This window comes from Copadichromis virginalis, linkage group LG22 (genome assembly GCF_057382275.1).
Source record: "Copadichromis virginalis isolate Kocher_CV1m ecotype Utaka linkage group LG22, C_Virginalis_male_GT1.1, whole genome shotgun sequence".
Classification (NCBI taxonomy): domain Eukaryota; kingdom Metazoa; phylum Chordata; class Actinopteri; order Cichliformes; family Cichlidae; genus Copadichromis; species Copadichromis virginalis.
This window is the reverse complement of record NC_140638.1, coordinates 4,773,033-4,795,115: the sequence shown is the minus strand read 5'-3', so window position 1 is coordinate 4,795,115 and position 22,083 is coordinate 4,773,033. Positions and strand designations below refer to the sequence as shown.

At 40.6% G+C, this 22,083-nt stretch overlaps 1 protein-coding gene across 2 annotated transcripts in view; it reads left to right on the top strand.

Moving 5' to 3' along the window:
* The window catches only part of LOC146682476 (protein shisa-7-like), a 51,378-nt gene that overhangs the window by 13,460 nt on the left and 15,835 nt on the right, over positions 1-22,083 (top strand). Inside the window, exons 3-7 of one of the 2 annotated variants that reach the window (XM_085445681.1) lie at positions 7,835-10,915; positions 14,134-14,373; positions 15,016-15,132; positions 16,117-16,259; positions 19,548-19,616. In XM_085445681.1, coding sequence (XP_085301807.1) covers positions 10,503-10,915; positions 14,134-14,373; positions 15,016-15,132; positions 16,117-16,259; positions 19,548-19,616 — 982 coding nt within the window. In that variant the 5' untranslated portion in view covers positions 7,835-10,502. The remainder of the gene's footprint in view (positions 1-7,834; positions 10,916-14,133; positions 14,374-15,015; positions 15,133-16,116; positions 16,260-19,547; positions 19,617-22,083) is intronic. The other variant, XM_085445682.1, reaches the window with a different exon arrangement.

Here is a 22,083-nt window from a genome sequence, read left to right as displayed (position 1 = left end):
ATGAGTCTATTTTCTTGCCTGGGTTTTTGCTAATTTTTTGCCACTGCAGGAAATCAGGGCAGGAATGGAACAGCCCTTGTAATTGGTTCTTGGAGCCTGTGTGCAGTGTGTGAGCCACCAGATGGATGCCCCAGTCCCCACTGACATGCTCGTTTAGCTCATCCTATAACATAAGTACCAAAATGAGGGAATTCAGTTGTTTCAAGATGGCTCTTGGATTGTTTGACTTTGGATGAAGTGATATTTTACAACAGCTTTGATTAAGACGTCTGTTCTAAGTTAGAACAACAACTGAGGGAACATTGGTTACATATCATAACCTCCGATTATGTTTATAGCTGATGGTTTCAGGCTGTAGGGATGCTATCTATCTACATCTATTCTTCTGTCCTATTAATTTGTTCTTATTACTTGCTTCAAACTTGAGATTGGTTTAACTCAGCTCCCTGCTCCCTTTTTTGTTCAGGGCTGCTCAGGAGGTAAATGTTCTCCTACAGGGCTGGTTTCTGCAGTCAGAACACACAGAAAGCTGCAGGTATCTAAAACAGCTCACAGTATCCTTTGGCAAAGTGATGCTCATGACAGAGTTTGGGCCAAGTGGCTAATATCAGTGTTTAAAATGACAGCCAGTAGCAAATACTGTCAGGTTTGTTTTGTTTGGGTTGTTTTTCTGTTGCTGAGCAGATGAACCATCAATATAAAGTGTGGTGCTTGCATGTCTTTGCTCTATTCTGCACATTTAGCCAGCATGAAATCGATGTGGCACCAAAGTTTAACATCAGCAGGTTAAATGTCATCTCATTTCCTGATTTTTGTCCAGAAAACATCCAACTGATATCTTACTGCAGCTCTGATATGATCACTTTCAACAATTGTCCATGTCTGAATGCATCCTGTAAAGATTCAAAAGGAAAATACAAATGCCTGGATTCATTTTTTAAAATACATTTTGGCTGTTTGAGAATGACTTTGTTCTCCTGTGAGGGCTGGAGACCTCATATCTCCCTGTGACCGGGGATTAAGTGCTCCATATGTGCCTACTGAACTATAGGTTATCTGGTTCATGGTAAATGAAGCACAATATGGCCGAGAGTCGACAGACTGGCACCACGCCTCTGAATGTTTGCATCACTCAGGGAGGCATTACTCATACATTTAGGTTTTGTAACACAGGGTGCTTAAAATAACTGCATTTTGAAGTACATTTTCCTCAGGATTACAGCAGTTGGCATAAATTACTGTAGATAATGTTCATTGAAATTACTGAATTTCCCAGAGGAACCCACCTGAGGGATTAATAACGTTTCATCTAATCTATTGGAAAAGATTAGAGTAGAATATTAAAGATTCTGATAGATTATTATAGTACTTTACTAAAACTAAATTCTAAGTCGAAGGTAAAATTCACTACTTCATATTAATGCCAAACCAGTTACACTTGACGGTACTTTTCTCTTGTATTTATGAGTCTAATATCGATGTACAATAGTTTCCCATAATTCACTGCATGAAGGAAATAAAGGAGCTACTGAAGGGCGCTTAAAACAGCAAGATTAATTAAAAACATTGCCTTTGAGAATCAGAAATCATTCCCTGCTAGCACAATACAATAGGGATGGAGTCCCTCGTTAGAGAATCACATTCTATCTAATAACGTTTATATCGCAGCTTCAGTTTATTTCAGATCTTAAAAGATAAAAATTTGGGGGATAATTTACCAAACCGGCATCCTGATAGGAATTTAAAGCTTAAGCTGCAGGTGATGTTCCTCCCTGCTTCCTGTCATATCACCCACTGCTGCTAAACAGTGCACTGCATCCACATAGAAACGGTTATATAAATTATACATACTGCATATTTTAGTGTGCAGGATGTAAATGGGACACAGCTGTACTACACCATCCACTATGTTAGTATTCTGGCGCGCACTCTTGGCAGGGAGGCAGCGCTGCAGGTATACAGGCAGCAGGACAAATCCATACATGTGTGCACCACACACAGCAAGACGAATGGCCGAGATCAGCAGGAGGACAGGAAAAGCAGGGAGACCAGCAGGGGTCTATGCAGATGGACAGATTCGCACACAGAGGCAGGTAGAACAAGAGCAGCTCGGGCACATGCAGGAAGATAGGAAGACACGGTGGGCAGAGAGGTCGCCGCGTGGCTGGAAGATGGAACAAAGGTCCTAATTTTTTAATAGCGTGTGTGTTTGGCTGCCTTAATGCCGCTCTGATTTCCTGTTTGGAATCGTTTATCTGCCGTGTATTGTAGGAAATGTTTCATTAGGAGGTTTAAACAGGGCACACAGGACATTTTGGAGCCATTTCCTTATGTTGCATTATATTCCTGACCGCTCTTTCACTGCAAATTTGACCCTTAATCACAGATTAATGCACAATAACAAGCAGCATGTCCTTTGATAAACACGCTCGCAATGAATTTAAAATCCCCTCACTTTGACTTCCCAGAGAAGAGCGCAGTGTTAACCCCGCCATGTTAAGTCTGGACATCTTTATTTCTGTGCACGTTTTCACAGATTTTGATTTTTTTATTATTGAATTAATACTCTTACTGCCTAGAAAGCCAGTGGAAGTCAAACTATTTGTCAGCGGAGGCTTCTTAATTACAACATCTGAGGAAGCGAGTCGGAAAAGCCCCCGGAGGGTCGAGGCACGCTGATGTGAAGCCAGGCTGTCAGGCAGCAGAGCGCCCAGAACTTTCCAGCAGAGAGGACCGCGTTATTGAGGTTACTGTGACTCAAGAAATAGTTCCTGTCAGCTCTAACCCTAACCCTGGAACATTCTGTTCTCTTATACTCTTCTCTTCAACCTTTTATATTTAATAATTAATTCTGTTTTTCCTCTTCTTCTTTTTTAACTGTTGCTTGTTTTGCCTTTGGAGCTTTTGTTGGCTGTAGGTATTGTTGTTTCTCTGGGGACTGATTCTTGTCCTGCTGCTGATCTCATTTTTCTTTGCTCCAGAAAGAAGCAACAGTCAGATGTAGAAATAAAACAATGGAGGTATTTTCACAGAGTTTGAATTAAGAGAGTAACCTAAAAATGAGTTAGGTCAGGACTTTTGTGTTTAGTTATTTCCCGCAAACCCGTCTGAACCCTGTGGCATACCCTACTCTGGAACCCACGTGCTCCACAATTGTAACTACATGTCAGGTCCACGACACCCGAGCAGTCTGATCATGATGTTTATGTCACTCAGGCTTGCAGTGGTACAATCCTGGCTTGACTCCTTTTTTCTAACCACTTTATCTCAGACGTTGTGTTTTCAGTAGAAGAAACATTTTGTCACTCATCCAAGTCAGAATCAACTTTCTGGGATTTTCTTACCTGGATGATTGAGCATCAAAACGTGATCAAATGTCATGAGGTGATGGAAGGGTGTGAAGGAGGACAGTAAAATAAATTGTATTTTCTAATTTTTTCCTTCCAGAGATGTGATTCTTTTTCTCTTCCATGTTTAGGATTTCAGTGACTGAACTAAAATTCCCTCCATCCATCGTTTCTCCAAGCTGACCCAAAGTAAAAATTAAATCATGATGGTCTTAACAGCTGTAATCCATGAATGGCTATTACTAATGGAAACTGAATTATACACCTTAAACCTTAAACACACTTTGTTAAACTCACATGTGGAACTTAAATCTATCCTCTTCACACAACGTGACATCTCAATAAAAGGCAGGTTTGATTTCAGCCGAGTTCAGCTGAGGGTTTAACAGCCTGTTAGTGAAGTCTAAAACATATCTGCAGGTTATGGCATGAAGTGCAAATGCATCTATAAGTAGCATGTACATGATTTGTCCCACTTTTTTATTTGTTCTTTCTGGTCAGAGGGTGTGCTGTTATTATGGAATTTAATTATCTCCTTTCCATCTCATGAACGATGCTCCAGTGTATCCTCTGCTAAAGAAGGTAATAGACGTGTGGAAGAACATTTCTTTAATGTTTGGAGAACTGATTATTCAGTTCTGCTTCCTGTTTTATTCTGAAGTCTTGTTTTTCTTACACTTCCGTGGGTTGGATTAGTGTCCTCAGTATTCACACCTGCAGATGTTCTCCTTTCTTTGCTCTTTTTTGTTACTCAAGCTTTGCAGCCAGCTTTCATGTTTCCTCGTGTGCAACCTTCTGAAGTGTTTACTGCACTTTTGCCTGTTTCTCTATTGGATTGTTCATCCTGCAAATTAATGTGGAGTCGGTCTTCCTCAAAAACTGTTCATTTGGATTTTTAACTGGCAGTCAGAACATCTGACTTGTTCCTCAATGGAGACTTATTACAGGGAAGATCACAAAGTAGCCTATTACAAATATAGTCTCAGAGTCAGTTATCTAACTGTAAAAGGCAAATCATTAATGAAGCTTCTCCAGAAGGGAGGGAATCGATTCTACTACTTGACTCTACAAATTAAAAGTTGGCGTCCTGGTTAGTCAGCAGCTAACTATTGAAATAAAGATGTTTTAGTAGTTAGCAAGACCTCTTTTCTATTATACACCGATTTTTTTTAACCCAATTTTAAGTGTTCACACTTTTGGACTAGTCAGCTAGATATTTTCCTCTCTCATTTAACCGTGCTGCACAGCAGTGTACGTTTTCATTGTGAGGCATGTAGTGGCATATGTCAGGCGAAGTGCCAGGATTTTGATTTTGGAGGTGCCAGAGTAATTTGGGGCTTCTAATTACAGAAGTTAAGGTTTGTATTCTAAGCTGCATTATAAACAAGAGTTCGCCACAGCAAATAGTTATTAATATGCTGGAATTGTTCCTGGTGTGACCCCAGAGTGATTTTTCTTTATTACAGATGGATACACGCACGTGTATAAATTAAGAAAACAATACCTGATCTGTTATTATTTTTTCTGTGGATTATGAAGACTAATATTTGCTGTCCATTCACGTAAACACTGAGATCCAAAATATATTTAGATCCTTTCCTAGTGGAATAACTGTAGATAGCAGCACACCGGGTTATAAATGAATGAACTGATTAGAATAAAAGCTGCCTTTGCTTTCAAGGAGAAAATAAAACTGGATGAAATTTTCTATTTTAACTCTTGTTTTGTTTGTTCTATCAGTTTTTTTTCAATATTTTGCTCCCTTCCTGTAATAGAAAATGTTGTTGCATCATTGAGTGACTCCATTCTTCTTCTAACCCCTGAGTTGCATCCAGTGCAGCCAGACACTGACCCAGTGAAGAAAAACCCTTAATACTGTTTCTTTCTTTCTTTCTTTCTTTCTTTCTTTCTTTCTTTCTTTCTTTCTTTCTTTCTTTCTTTCTTTCTTTCTTTCTTTCTTTCTTTCTTTCTTTCTTTCTTTCTTTCTTTCTTTCTTTCTTTCTTTCTTCTTGTTCTTCTTCTTGTTCTTCTTGTTGTTCTTCTTGTTGTTCTTCTTCTTGTTGTTCTTCTTCTTCTTCTTGTTCTTCTTGTTCTTCTTCTTCTTGTTGTTCTTCTTCTTCTTCTTCTTCTTGTTCTTCTTCTTCTTCTTCTTCTTCTTCTTCTTCTTGTTCTTCTTCTTCTTCTTCTTCTGAAAGTAAAACACATTTAGGCTTTAGTTGATTTAAATACTTTAAACACTTTGATAACTTAAAATAAAACCTAAGAAAATACTTCTCAGGGACAATTTGGCCATTAAGCTCCTCATCCACAGCCCCGTAGAGACATTTAATTCTCCATCTTCATTTCTGCTCTCTGCTCCTGCTCTGACAGTTATATGAAGTAGGATAATATAATGATCCCCGATTCCCAGATCAGAGATTTGTTACATGTGCATATGAAGAATAGCTGATGCATTGAATAACCTAAATAATATCTGTTTGTTTGTTGCTTTACATTAGTTTGTCACTGCATTATAATGCCATGTTTTTTATGAAACTTGCATGTTTTTTTAAACAAGATGACTGTAGACTTTGTGATGTCACAGGAAATAAATGTCAGTCAGAGCAGATTTAAGTGTAAACTGCAAGCATTAATTAAGAGCAAGAAAATGAGGGTGCGTTAGATTTTTTTTTTCCTGAGAGCGCTCTTATGCATGCCTCCCACTCCCAACACTGGAGGCCTCATTTTGCAAACAGAACACACACACACAAACACACAGACACACATCTGTGGTCTGTCTTTCCTCTGTCCTTCTGTCAAATGAGTCCATATGGCATCTGTCATGTCGTCTGCTCTCTTTTTTATCAAAGTCACATCACAGCTGCTCCCATCTCCTCTGTCAGCTGATGTTTTTTGTGTATGTTTGTGTGCTGTAGCTCCTTCAGCTGAGCACAGTTTCAGTGTCAAGAAGCTGTACTCAATGCAAGAGTAGTATAGGAAATTACCACCAGCCTCCTGGCTTGTTTCGCAGTTGCCCTAATAACGGATTTCCTGCCTAAATTCAATCTCAACTTAAATTCTAGGGTTTTGTTTCTTGACACAGGAAGTAACAAAGCCAGTCTCAAAATCTCCTTGTGAACAGAAGAAAAAGGTGTGCAGCATTAACCCCTCCATCGTGTAAACATTTCAGACCAGGAGTGGTCATTTTAAATGAGCTGTGGCCTTGTTTTGACAATATAGAATAGAATAGAATAGAATAGAATGCCTTTATTGTCACTATACAGTTGTTCAGTGAGATACAGAGCATCTCCAACAGTTCTGCAGCACTATATACATATGAGCAGTATTAACAGAAACAAAATATATGAAATGTAAAAATATACAATCTGATGTAAAAAAGTAAATATGTAAATAAATAGTGTGATGTATATACAGTTCGGGTTATTGCACATAGAACATGGTATTGCACAGTGGTGGTTTATAGGGGGAAATGGGAAAATGGAGGGATGGGACTGTGTTATCGGTAAGTGTATGAGTTAAGGGTGGTTATGGCCTTTGGGAAGAAACTGTTCTTGAGTCTGTGGGTCTTTGTGTTGATGCACCTGTAGCGCTTCCCTGAGGGAAGCAGGCTGAACAGGTTAAAACCAGGGTGGGAGCTGTCTTTGATGATGTTTGCTGCTCTGCTGAGGCAGCGGGAAGAATAAATGCCCATCAGGGAGGGAAGAGAGCAGCCGATGATCTTCTGTGCTGCCTTGACTACACGCTGAAGTCTCGCTCTGTCCGCCTTAGTGCAGCTGCCGTACCATACTTTGATACAGCATGTTGGCAGGCTTTTTTTGGGGGGGGGGCTAAAAGCTTTTTTCCTCCTGTTCCCAGTGTTGTCTTTCGCTCTGTGTAGGGGGAGGAGCTTATGCACATGGTGAAACAGAGAGCAAAGCAGAGGAGACAAGCTAGCACAACCAAAAAGAAAAAATGCTTTGCTCGGTGCACACACCTCACAAGTATAACAGCAAATTCTGGTTGGAAACAGACACATTTTAAACATGCCACCAAACCCTAATATTACTAATATAGTTAATAATATAGTAATATTAGTTCAGCCACTAATAAATACATAGATGAAGTGCCTCTCTCTTGCTGTGTTAAGTTAACCTGCTGCCACGTTGCTGCTGTGCTGCTGTGGTCAGACTGCAGAAGTAGTTCTTGTTTTGCAGTGAAGGTCATCCTAACCAGAACTTGCAGCGGGTGGAGCGCTGGTTCATGTGGCAAGGCTGCAGAGCAGAGCGAGGACTGCCAGCTGCAGTCTATGAATGTGGAATGCAACTTGATTAGCTTGGCCATTTATTTATTAAGCACAAACAACTTGGTTTAATTCTGAAAGCATCCTTTCACAGCATGCCCATCCCCCACCATAAGTTGAGTATATCTCTGTGGAGACGCTGCACCAATAACAGCCAGCTCAGCAAAACGTCTTACAACACCCTGTGTTTCCTGTTCTTATGTTGCAGTGTGAAAGCCGGTGAAGAAGTGGACGCGAACCTGTGAGAGACGGGAAGACTTGAAGAAACAGAGTAAAGGATCTGATCCGGACCGTCCCTGTGCCAAGTGGAGGTTTTCCTGGAGGACTTTCTCAGCTGTTTTCAGAGCCGAGGCTCTGAACACTTCCTGCTCCTTTTCCACTCTTTTTATTTTTATGTGGTTGGAATCACGATTTCTGACTGCTCTTTTGTTCCAATCACAACCAAAACCAGGTGCCAAACCGACTGTGTCAAGAGAAGAAGCAAAAAAATCTACAACTCTTCATATAAAGAGTTTATTTAGTCACCCAGCTTTGGATACATCACCCACAAATACATTAAAACATCCAACGTCCCATTAAAACCACATTGAATTTCAAGATAACGTCTGTAAAAGTTTATATATCCATTCCGTTTGGTCGATGTTTGCTGCTTTTAATGTTAGAACTTCGTGATTTTTCTCACTGGGGCGGCGATCAGTGCATTATTGGTTCAAAGTGCTTTATAGACAAATCCTCCAGCTGTCGGTCTGCTCATGGTTATGCATAGCAGAGGAGGCGTGTGGTAAGCTGTGATAACTCTGACGGCGTTTGACTGACAGGCAACACGAGCCACATCAAACAGATAAACAGAGGCAACACCACCGCCACCGCTGCTGCTATCTCAAAGGCTCGGAGGTACGCCGTCGTTTCAGTCTGCGCTGTGAAACACTGTTGACACTTTGCCTATCTCCTTCTTCCAGTCGCTTCTACGAGAGAGGCCTCTCGCCCTTTTGTCGTCTTCTGTTTCTTCCACACGTGGCTCTTGATTACGCCGCGCCGAACAACCTAAAAAGCCCCCTTTATCTACTCCCAGTGACCTCTTACACCTTTTTTGCGTTCTTCCTTTTATTCTATTAAAAACATGCAATTTAAAACCTTTCACTGTACTTTCATTTTTTGTGGAAGGAAATCAAATTTGTAAAGATATTTAAAAATAACAAAAAAGAACATAACCTAAAGCCATACTGAACACCAGCCATACGAATACATTTACAGAGCTCACGATGTTGAAGGTCTCTACAACAAAGTGATCCTCAGTCACGTCGGTGCACGCACACACACATTCAGGGAGTCGATGAAGAAACTGCTAGTGACCCGAAATTTCATTCCTTTGGATGAAAGAGCGGCTTTGTAAGTTTTTTCTACCTGCGTGTTTTTAGATCGCACAGCCTGTGGTGTCAAGCGTGGCAGTGGTCGTGTCGAGTTCCCATCATCACCCTGCGTTCCTCTGTCTTGACGGATGAATCCGGACAGTTTCATGTCTGTTCTGTGGGCAGAACCTCGCTGCCCTGCTAGAACCGGGCCCAAGCCCTCCTTCGTCCTCTTCTGCTGGGCCAAGCTAAATTCAGAGCAAAGACACTCGCGCGAGGGTATCAAACGCACATAGATCCTCGCTTTGTTCTGTCGTCTCTTCCTGTAATTCATCCACCAGATCCTCGCCATCGATCACTCTTTTGTGAATGCCTTGACACGCTCGCTTAATGAACTGATGTCTGTCCTCCGGTAGCTGCTGGAAGGACTTCTTTCTTATAGATTTGATGCTGCTTAATGCCGTCAGTGATAGTACCTTTATTAGTTGCGCTCACAGCCCACGACTCATAAATTCACCGTTCCATTGTTCGAAACCAAAATTTCAAGCATACTGACCTTTACTGCTCCTCTTCCTCTAAATTCTTTGAAAGGGAGATTTGGTTTATTGGGCAAACTGTGAGCGTGGCGTAAGAGAAGTTTAAGTAACAGCTTGTGCCAAATTTACACGGACTTCCTCTCAGCTTGTTCACCAAACAGAGCTGAGATCTCTAAAGCTGCCAGCACTGTTGTTTACAGACACGAGACACACGGAGCTCGATGTTTAATTTGATTTCATTTCCATGTATAATTTTCACACATTAGTTCTCCACCCAGGACAACAGAAGTGCCAAACTCCGAGAAGAATACACCCAGCGTCTGTGAGAGCTCATTGAATACAAAGTTTACATTCAGCACTAAATGTTTACAGACCACAGTTTTCATTGCAGTTTCTTACATGACTTTTGTGCCATAAACAGCTCCCAGAACACCCTGCATTCAGAGACATAGGACTCTTCTTCTGGACGAGTCATTATACGACGAGTTTACAGTTTTTCATACTCATTTTGTTTACAGAAAACGTCTCAATACTGCCTGTTTTGAAGATTTTAGGCCAACGGACTGTAAAACGGCACTTTGTCGACCGACAGACCAAAATTAAACATTTAATACCTGCTGCCATAAAACAAACCCACATTATTCTCTATTTCTAATCAATTTTAAGTTAGATTACTTTAGGTCTACAGCCATTGTACAGACACATCGCATAGGGCCTAAAAAACTCTAAAAGACCTCAATGTTTACAAACGCTGCTTATGGGAAGGATTTGTATTCAGACGGAAATGTTTACATTCAGATGACGGAGTGACACGCCAAACGCATTCATGAAACACTGCTCGAACAACGTGAATCTGCTGAAATCCAACCCAAGGGATTAGTTCATCAGACTGCAGATAAAACTTTTCGTAATGGAGGGTTTTTTTGGAGGATCTCGCTGACATTTGAAGCTGTTTGTGACTTTTTTGGCTCGAGAACTTTGTGATAAAACAATGACGTCTAAAATATTAAAGGGGATGCTTTGCTTATCCCTTATCCTCTTGCTTTTCTCCTGCCTCGCTGTTTCCACTGTAACCATCACCACTCGGCGACGCGCTGTCGATGGTGATATCAGGACTCTGACCGGCAGGGGCGGCTCTGCCGCTTCTGGTAAAACGAGTACCACCTTGTTCCTCCTGACGGGCTACAAGCCGCCACTCCCACGGCTGCCTGCCGGACCCAAAGTGCCGCCAAAAGCGGCAGAGGTGGAGGACGGGGATGATCCACCGGTCATGGCTGAGCTGCCACCAAAGCCCCTCCCTCAGTCCATGTTGCCAAGGAACGTAACGGCAGCACTGAAGCCTCCCCTCGCACCGGCCCAGGTGGCTCCAGCCCCGAGACAGCTGGTGGATGTGGACCTGTGCAAGTAATGTTGTCAGAAATTCTGTGTAGTGTTTATCACTGTTTTTGTTAAGTCTTAAAAGCTAATGGAACATGTTTCTGTATGTGGGCTCTTTTAGTTGTGAGAACTTTTAACTAATGTCCATAAAATGAATATTAAAGATGAACAAAGTCGAGGCGTTTTAAACAGAAAGCCGATGCAATGGCGGCGCTTTAAACCTGCATTGTCTTAGCTCCAGCAGGGGGAGACTCTTGTAACTGCAGAGAGAAGTTAGCTGTTGTAAAAATCTATGGAAAAATTACTCGCTTGATTTTTAACTAGTTAGTAAATGAGTTTATAATCTCATTTTCTAGCTTTAAGTGTTTTTTTTATTGCATGGCCATTTAAATTATTGTCCCATGTTAGAGTCACTTGAACAGTAAAGAAGGCTGTGCTTTATGAGTCAGGTAACAGTTTTCTCAGGAGTTCTTAATAATTTGGAAAAAGTATACGGCCACATTTTGAACTACTCAGCTGAAACATGATGAATGTTGTGCTGAATTGTGCTAAACTCCATAAGTTTTAGTAGAATGGTTCCAAATTTGAAAAATCTTAGTGACTTTTATACGTCTATGTTGGCTTTATTTTTCAGACTAGGAAGCTGCATTCACATTTTACACTCTCTCTAATCAAATAGGAACGGAATGGGGTTGAGCCCATGTGTGCTGTATGAGCATGCAGTGTCCTTAGTCAGAATTATCCCTTGACTGTAATGTCTTTATTTGAAAGCAGACACTGACGGTCAAAAAACTGAACTCAAAACTTCAGTACGGGACTTCACCAACCACTGAGTCATATCACAATGCCCACATCCATCCTTTATATACAGTCTATAATTATGTCAAAGAAATGTTACTGGATGAGACATCAGTATGAGCTAACTAGAATTACAGGACACGTAAAAACATCTTTTATTGTTTGAGCAGGAAAGGAGGATAAGTGCTAAATTATTAAGGTAACCTAAAATGAAATCCTTGGACATGGAAACACATTTTTGTCAGCTAAAATCATTCCAAATATCTATATACATTTTATATTAGATACATTTTTGTAACTGTTCCAGAGTTGAAAATTGTGGATGCAACAGTGTGGCCAATCTGTGGGGCTGAAACCAAGGTCTCGATAATGTATCAGAGCACAAAAGCTTGGATCAGTGTAGCTCTAATCCAAACTATTTTAATCTGTTTTGAAAAACTATACTCCATTAGGAATAGCAGGTCAGCAGAGTGAGCTGTTAAAGCATCAACATGTGTTTTGTCATGGTACCAAGAGAAGCATCCAATTCTTCTACAGCTGACATAACTCATATTCCACAATCGGGTCAGAAATTAAATTCTTAGCAGCTGTTCAGGCATTTTTAGTTCTGGGGTTAAGTTGACATACAAAATGTGAATTAAAAAAAGTAAATTCTAGACAGAAACATCAGATTACATGAACGTAAATGGCTTTTAATAAAAATGTAGTTGAAATATCACGATTTTCCTTGTTTTATATCTTCCGCTGTGCTGAAGTTTTGCTTGTCGTCGAAGGCCTGCGGATCTTTTTATCGCCCTAATTTACATCCATCAATGTGATGGCTTGATCACTCTGGATGCCATAAAAGCGAGGCACATCATGATTCCCCTCCTTCAGCTCGGATCTTCATCTCACAGAAGCTCATATTTTTCACTGAGAGGCGTCTTGCTGTTGCTAAGCAACGTATAATCAGCTCTAAGTCAGATGTGTGTTGGCGAGCCACACGCTACGACTATCAACAGCAGCTACATTCAGGCACAAGAAAGCAGCACGAAGCGCTGCAGTGAAGACAGAGCTCCGTTCTACGTTTTCCTTTGCGCTACTCTGCGAGCCCAAAAAGCTCTCCGCAGAACAAATGCAGGATTTACCTAAAACATTTATCGCCTTTGAGACGACGAGTTTTAGCTCGGAGTGCTCAGAGAGGTCCTGCAACAATAAAGGTAATATCTCAGTCAGGGGAAGTCCATGAAAGGCTTCAAAGCCAGTTCAAAAGCAGTAACAAAAACCTCCCACTGCTGCATCCACACCTAATGTAGAGCCACATAACCCTAATGTGACTGTTATGTTGCCACTCTCCTCCCAGCAAATGACAAGGCAAGACAACAGTGATGTCACATCCTCTGCTTTGGTGGTGTTGTGCTCAGTTGTGCACCTCTCAGTTTTTGTAACCTCACACGGTTTGTGCCGGTACCATCACAGTTTGAAAAAAGGAGACTTTGGACAAAAATGTGATTTCTTTGCTTCAGCTTTTGACTTTTTCTCCTCCTACATCAGCACTGATGTGGAGGTTTTGTCTGAGTGGCGACAATAGCACCCTACATGCAGGCATAAATGCTACAGAGCTTTGGCGATGGCACTGTATAATGGGGCCCCAAAGCCTGAGGCTAGGGCCTAGCCTGGGATGCACCTACGTAAAACTTCAACTACACAATACAGCAACTGCAGGATTATACTGCAACTGCAAATATACCCGAGTAGAATTAAAATAAGCTTGATCACAGTTTTGAAAAAAATGTCCAGTATTTGACCAGTTGATCCATTAAATGGACCCAGCATGACCCTTGACAGTTGTCCTAAATCTAGAGTTTAAAACAGTGACATAAATCTCTGGTCAGACAGCACAGCAGGCAGCTAAACATAAGATCATATAGTGGATAAAGTCTGCAGAAACTGTCGAATAAGCATGATTTTAACACTGAGGAGCAGTAATGTCATATAAACAGTATACTACACATATGCAACACAAAGGCAGCTCACTCAGTTGTTTGCTGGGTATTGCATTCCTGAGATATGGAGTATCACAAACACTTAAAAGAGGCTCAGGACTGGCAGTAAATTTACAAATGGCTTTCAGATTTCACTAATATTTCAAGCTCCAGATCACAGCACTAGGCATCACACCTCTACCAGTTTGTGGACATTCACTCTATTCTGTTATTATTTTTTCACCAGTGTTTTAGTGAAAATAACCATTCTTTTTTTTTTTAAGAGTTCTGTCTTTAATGTACTTTAATGTAGCGTCAGGAGGTAAAGATGTGGGAGAAGATTGTATTGGCAGAAATCGAAATTATGATGCATGCCAAACGCTCACATCCTGTGAACTTTCAGGGTCAAAGAAGAACCTTAAGCAGCAGAGGCGCGGTACACGACGGCATTAATGTTACGTTTTTACCAACTTTACTCCGCAGGGGTTACTATGATGTGATGGGGCAATTTGACAACTCGTTCAACTGCTCCCAGGGCAGTTACATCTACTGCTGCGGCACCTGCCACTACCGGTTCTGCTGCGAGCACCAGAGGAACCAGCTAGATCAGGATTCCTGCACCAACTACAAGTCCCCCGACTGGGCTGACCCGCAGGTCCCCGTCACTGTGCCCGCGGTGAAAACAGACCCCGACTTTGAGACGTTTCCGCAGCAGAGCAGCAGGTCAGAGTCTGGATGTGTCAGTCACAGAGCCATCAGAGGAAAAGTACAATATATTAGAATCATCTCGAAAGCAAAGATAAATAAAGAGCAGCATAATTTGTCAAAATAACCTCCCGATCTTGACAGAAACAAGTTAATTTAATGAGTAATATTTGCATTAAATGTTTTTAAAAAATAATGTGTTTGCATATTTATTATTTACAGATGAATTTCAGGGGTATAGAGTTGGTATTCTTTTGGATTTTTCATTTTGAGCACATTTTTAAGAAATCAAGGGTAAAAACAAGTTGAAGTAATTGCATAAGCACTAAAATCTTTCTAAAAATTTGTAACACTTTCTGTAAACGCTATTTGTAAAAATAAAAAGTTTGTGCTGTGTGTTAAAAAATTGCTTGAAGAGGAGCTAAAAACTTTTAACAATGAAACAGAGTTCTTGTTTGATCCTGCAACAATGAGGAAAAATAGTATCACCTATGAATTTCTATTGATGCGCCCCTAATTGTACTTGAAGTACAATATTATTTCCAATTAAGGCTAGAGACATGAATCGTACTGAAAATTTACTATAAAATGAAAAAGAAGCTGAAAAGCGTGTAGTTTTTCCTGCTGAGTGCCCTGATGTAATTTCTTTTCTATAAACAGCACGGCCTATGTGATCGGAGGTGTGATCTCCTTCACTGTGGTGGTGGCCGTGGGCGTCAGGATTGCCTTCAGCAAGGTGGCTCGTCGACCCCGAAACCGAGACATCAACATGCCCAGGTGAGACTGCTGGACGGGTGCTTGGCTTCTCAGTTTAGACGTACAGCAAAGACACGAAACCCGATGCTATCCACGAGGAGCACAGACGGTGAAGCCAGATTCTGCCAGGCATTAAACGCTGCTAAGAAAAGACCATTCAGAGAAAAAAGTTAAATTGAAATGTCTTTCTAAAAATTCAAATGCAAAACGTATGCTTATGATCAATAAATATCTGTGAAATGTCTGCATATAAAGATGGGTGAAGTCCTAGTTTGAAGAGAATCATCTTAGTCACCTGTAGAGGTGCATATGGCCAACTTGTCAATCACAAGTCATTTCTGCCCTAAAAGGTACTTTAAGTAAGCCATACTATAACTTATAAAATACGCTTGTTGTATTAAACAAGAAACTAGTGACTGAGCCCCTAAACTAGTCAGGAAGGTGTTTACTGAGGTCATAAATCAGGTGACCGGTGGGCTCTTTTTTTCATAGACTTCAATGAACCTGGAAAAGCAGAGGGAGTCTCCCCCTGCTGGCCATTGGAAACAATGCAAGTTTAAGACTCATTTCAGCTTTCAGTTACAGAAATTGTGTCTATGAAACCAATTATTCATGTCTCCTTTTAATCTAGTTGTTGCTATCTTGGTAAATGATTATATATTACACATGCGATTATATTAATATTAATAATAAAAATAATAATAATGATCTTCAGCCAGAGGTGAGGTGTTAAAACGTCTCAGTTTGCAGCGGAACATGAAAACTTTTAAGACATGTGAGACTGAGGTTTTAGAAGATTTACAAACAGATCAAAGTGAAACGTAACTGCATTATTTTCAATGATAGGATTGCTTTGGACACATTTGGAAAGTGCTCTGAAGTATAACTGACTGAGAAAATGTTTCCTCCACATGATCTTTTCTCACTATTCTCCTCACATCTGTTGTTCCTCTTGTCTTTCTGCCCTCGTGCTTCTCTCCCTCCGTCCTCCCGCTGCTGCGTCAGATCACTGGTGGATATCTTGCGTCACCAGTCGAGCCCCGTGCAGCAGGGCGAGAGGAACAACAGCACAGTGCTGACGACCACCTCAGACGGACGCACATCCAAAAACCTGTACACCCCCATCCTGCAGATCAAAGACAACCGCAGTGAGTGACGATTATTATATTCAGGTTAAACGAGCAATGAGGCCAGCTTGTCTCGTCCCCAGTGGAAAAGGTGGTAATTGTCGCTGCTCTTGTTTCAAATATCAGCAACACACTTCTTACTTCAGGTGGAATACATTTGTTGTGAGTGAATTGTTGCCAGATGTTGTTTCATTTAAAAAAGCCCCCTGAGATTATTGTTTAACATCAGTAATCTCAGAGGGTCTTTTGAAATGAAACAACATGGATTCAGACTTTTAAAGGGTTGGCTTCCTGTCTGGATTCACCTTCTGCTCTTTATTACTCAAGTGATCTTGCAAAAATGTATTCATCTGAATTAAAACATAAAAGTATGCATTGAATTTAACAGTTTTTAAATCTGAAAAATAAAATGTTTAGAGATGTGTTTTATTTTTTTAAAGGTTAATTCTCATTCAGCTTTCTATATTTCTGCACAAACATGACCTGCACACAGATGAGCTGAAACATTTTGACCACTCACAGATGAAGGAAATAACTTTGCTTAAATTTGCCCATTGGGAGGATGAGGATACTTCCTGGTCTAACCACTCGCTCAATAGGACACCAAACTCCTTGCAACCAGGAAAATCTTGGTTGTCCAGTGATTGCACTTGGTTTTTTTTCCCAGTCTACAAATGATTGCAGCTAGTTGTTGTTGCAATCAAGCTGGTTACTTTCCACTTTCAATTGTTTTGCAATTGTAGAAGCCACCTGGTGAGCGTCAGTTTGTCTCCAAACAATCGAGGTCCAACTCGGACTGAATGCAGTCACTGACAGACAGACTGGAGAAGGTCTGCAAATAATTGGTGTAATGTTCAAACTCAGACAGACTGCAGAAATGTTGCAAACTTGTCTCCGACACATCTGTTTGCAATCAAGGATCTGATTCACTGGCTGCCATTTAGTTGTTCTCTGCTTATGTTTCTATATGAAAGAAAGGTTATGTCATTTTGCAATCAACTATGTCACTATTTGTGGAGGACCATCTGAGTTTCTATTTAATATGTATGAGCTTCTGGCTGGACTCTGACTGTAAGTAGTTAATATGAAGTTTTCTTAAATTAGGTTTTCCGTGTATGTAGCTCAGCAACAGATTTGTGATTTTTAACATTTTACCAAAGTTAACTGTGGTTTATCATAAACAGCTTAACTGACATTCAATTGCAAACACACTCACTCCCTTTTATAAATAATTTAAGCCTTTGTGAAGATGACAAGATCATTGGACACAGTTACAATCCTTTTGGTTGTGCCGTCTCCAGCCAGTGTTTTCCGCAGGGTGAGTGTAGCATTTGGGGGACTTTGGCCTGCTATTAATTTGAGCAGTGACTCAGTCACGGTCACCTTTATACCACAGCATGCCAGCACTCTTTTCTCTGCAAAGCACGGGATGGAAACCTGCTTCTGCTGCAGCAGGTACTCCGATTGTTGCAACTTCATAATGTTAGCTTATCCTGAAACACAGACTGTGCAGCTCATCTGTATAACAAGACAAACAGATTTCAACCTTAAGGGAGTTTCCATATACCTACTAGTATCACAGATAACTTTAATAATTATATCCTAAAAAAGCTGTAAGTTATGTATGCGCACTCTCTCCACCCTCCCTTCACTCTTCTATTGATTGTAATTTACAGCCAAAATGAGACACAAACATATCATGAAAGTGAATTCTTTTTATCACTCAGGAGAAACAAGATATGTTGCTTAAATAACACATATGGTTAGACTAAGTAGCCTGGGATAGAGTCAAATTCTCACCCTGAATAATTGTTTCAGTCTGCACGAACAGCCAGCTTTGCAGGGTATTATGTCAGGTATGGGAGAAATGAGCACCTTAAGCTGGTTTAGGCACACAGAAAGTACTAACAGGTTAATAGACTGGTGGTCCCAATGTTTTGGCTCATCAGTGTTTTAAAAAGTGTCTTTTAAAGGTTCCTTTATGTTGACTGTCACTTTTTTCTAAATAGTGCTACCACAGGGGGATGTGTTTTATATTTTGTATGAAATGTTCAGGTTGAATCTCATGATTTAAGCTTTAATATAAGAAAAACCTCCACTCCTATTTAGATGCTTATGTTGCCCACACACAGAGGAGCTTTGTGTTGAATCTGCTGAGGAAAAATGCTGCAAACACTAGAACACTAAAGTCAACACGATCATAGAATTAAACGCAGCGTTTGTGTGATTTCACAAAGTTTTTCCTCTCTGGTGATTATCAGAAGGACATGAATGTTTCTGTTTTCTCACACAGGAAAATCACAGAAATGAAACACACACACATTTCTCTCTTTACCTCTGCTTTATCTCTCTGTCGCTCTGTCTCGTCTTTCACTAAACCAGCTCTCTCTTCTTTCAGCCTCTCTAGGAATTCGATTGTTCTCTGACTCTGCAAATAAGGTTGGAAAATTGCAAATTCCAGCCAAGAAAAGATGAAAAATGTGCCAAATATAGTGGATTTTTTAAATTATTTATTTAGCTGCTCTTGATTCTCTTGAGGTAAAAATGGTAAGAGCGCCTTGTAGTACCAAAGCTTCACATTTTAGCAACTGCAGAAATTATGAAACTAGATTTTTTGTGTAGTTTACAGACAGGAGCTGAGAAATCTTTTTTTTTTTTATTGTTGAATAACAATTCAGCTTTTGAATTGCTAGAAAACGGCAGTGTCTTTTCAGTCTCTTGTGTCCAACGGTTACTCTAAAGCTCAGCTTGCAATCATAAAAAGGGAAAGACGGTGAAAATCTGCACTTTAAAGAGTTGGAACTTTGCTTTAAAAGGACCCACTGTGCATGTTTCCAACTCTAGAGGTGCTTTGTATGAGTCACAGTTCAAAATAATTGTTATTTGTAACATTTGAAAAACCTTTATTCTCATTGGCTGCCACTTGCAAAGAGACTTTAATAGCAGGTGGGTGTGGCTTCTACACCTGAGATGACCATTTAAGGATATTCGCGTGCTGCTTCACAATGCAAAGTAAAAACCAAACGACCTCACTTTTGCCAGTGTTGCATAAAAGATTTAATCTGGGGGTTGCCAGTTCGATTCAGTTAATTGCGACAACCTTTGTCATTTAAATAAGAAATGCAAAAGTCAGCTCATTCCTGGAGGGACTGAGTCTGTCTCTTTTCTGTCCTCCCCTCTCACTGTCCTGTCTCACCCACTGTCTCTCTCTCTCTCTGTCTCTTTACTGACACAAATGCTTACTCGACATGCCTCCCGTGTCTCTCGAGTGGCTGTCCCATCAGTTTGTCGGCTCTGCTCTCTTTGCAGCTGGGAACTTGCACCATCATTTTAACCAGCAGGGGTCTGCTTCCAGCCCCAAACACTCTGCTACCATCGGTAAGCCTCGTGGTTAGCAGCCCAGTGAGCCGGACTCGCGGCCTCACCTCCACCACTGTCTGTCTGTCTCGATGTCAGTATGACGGCCTGTTGTGCTGCGCTCTTAAAACAGCTGTGCCATTGTCAACCCCACCCTGTGGCTACGCGCAGATTTGTGCTCGAAATCACAGCGTGCTGTACGTTTCCAGTGATTTCCCCCGTCACACGGTTGTGTTGAATCTGACAGATCTTTCATAAGAGTGTGAGCTTAAACTTGTCTGGCCTGCCCTTTGCTTAATGCAAGCCCGTCTTCCCTATTCACTCACTCCCCCCCACAAGCCTGCTTCCAGATGTGCTTGTTCGTCCTTCCTCCTCTCTCTGTGCAGCAGTGATGTGCAAGTGTGATACCAAACTTCGAAGGAGGTCACCGCTTTAACCAGAGTCTGTTTTCGCAGGCTTTACACGAAGAAAACAGAAAAGCAATGCTAGCGCGAGTGATTCATCTCCACCAAAGGTCATTGTGCTGCACCCAGGAAACACATGAACTCCTACTGCAAGTCAGATAATTATCTGCGAAGGCTGATTTTATGCCTCTAACATGACTCTGACAGGATACAGGATAAGGTTGCCATGGAAATATGATGGTGTTGATGGAGATGAGCATGATTTCCATTTAACTTTTTAAGTTGTTTCAGTGCCAGTTTTTGCAAGCTATTACACCTACATGTGCCCCTCATGCAGCGGATTACACAAGAAGGCAACAGCAAAGAGTAAAACCGGCTGAGAGGACAGCAAATATTAACCAGCAAGTACAATTACATCATCATTTTCAACTTAATTCATCTAAGGAGAGACACTACGGGGCAAAAAGTGTAAACATTTTGTATTATTACATAAAACTAGTCAGTGACTTACATTAAAGATAAAGTTTTCTGGTCCTAGAAACACAGAGAGCACAGAAAAATTGAAAAGCAGCATATGCAAAAGACACTAATGTCTCTATTGGTGTATCTAAATATGCATGAGTTTTATTGCATAGATTTCAAGAGTAGAAATCTGAATATCAGATAAAGGCAGATTTTATTGGAGGAGTTAAAGGTGCAGTTAGAAATGTGTTTGTCTTCATCACTTTCTAAATCAAAACCGTCAATAGACAAAATAAAACATATTTTTAGGAGTAAATTGGTCTATAAATGAGCCGGTTTACACATCTTGGGGTTTTGATGATGACTGTGATTAACCATTAAGCTAAACCTGCCAATCATAAGGTAGGTAAACCCCAAGACATTTCCTACCTTATGCAAAAACCCGACACAGTCAAAAAAAACCTAAACAACACGGATTTTGCTTTTTATGTCTTTCCTTACAAAGAAACTATTAAATATATAATTTAGCGTTTGCTGTATTTAATCTAAATTCAGCCATTTTGTGCAGCGCTGTGTGATTTAACAGGTCTAATACATCACAAGGTTGTTATAAAACTATGTGACATTTTAGGTATGTGATTGAGGGCCGCACAAGAAAATGCACGCGCCTTTAGGTTTGGAGTAATAGCTTATGTGGGTAATTATTGTTTTCTGTGCCGGTTTATAGTTTTAAACCATTAGTGAGGTGACATTTGTTGACACCAGCTGTGCTTTTCAGTGTTAGGAAGGTTTAGTCAGCTGTGATGACTAAAGAGAAATGTTCCCTTGGTTTGCTTCTGCACTGTTATATCATCAAGTGGATGAATAAAATGTACAGATTTAGTGTATTTGTTACGTTCACGTGAACTGCATTTTGACAACCCCCGGTCTAAGGGGGCATTACTTGTTAATGCAAATTATGGGGAATCGTCTTGGACCAGGAAACAACCAGACACACAGGCACAAATTAGGAAGTACAAACCTAAAATTAACAAAATAAAAATAAACTGTAGGCTGTTGGATAAAGGAGATGCCCTTCACTTCAAGTCTTTGATATATTTGAACTTTCAGTCCCAAGAATTTTGATGATTTTACTTCAGTTGTGCCGGTTTGTACTCAATATTTTTGATTCTAAAGGTGAGATTTTAGACTTTAGAACCTCCTTTGCATCACTTGTCTGGTTCCCTCCTGTGTTAAAGTTACCAGCCTCCTGGTACAACACAATCACAAACCCCTCAACTCTCTGAGTCACATACTCGGCTCACACTGAGCAAAGTTCATTTTTCCCGGACACCATTACCAAACCTCTGTCAGCCATCGTAGGTGTTCAAAAAAAAAAAAAAAAAAAATCAATTACCTCTCACTCATGGAAATTACCAGGCTAATTTAGCATGGTGGCACAAAAACACAGAGCAATTGGTAGGACATTTGATGCTTTCTACCTTTTATTTCCTCCACAGCCTGCATCCTGCTGCTCAGCTCCTGCTTTACAGCCATATGATCTCAGAGCTCAGAGCTAGCATTGCTTTTTCCCCACCGTGTGTGTGTATGTGTGAGTGTATGTAGAATTCACGGTACAGAAG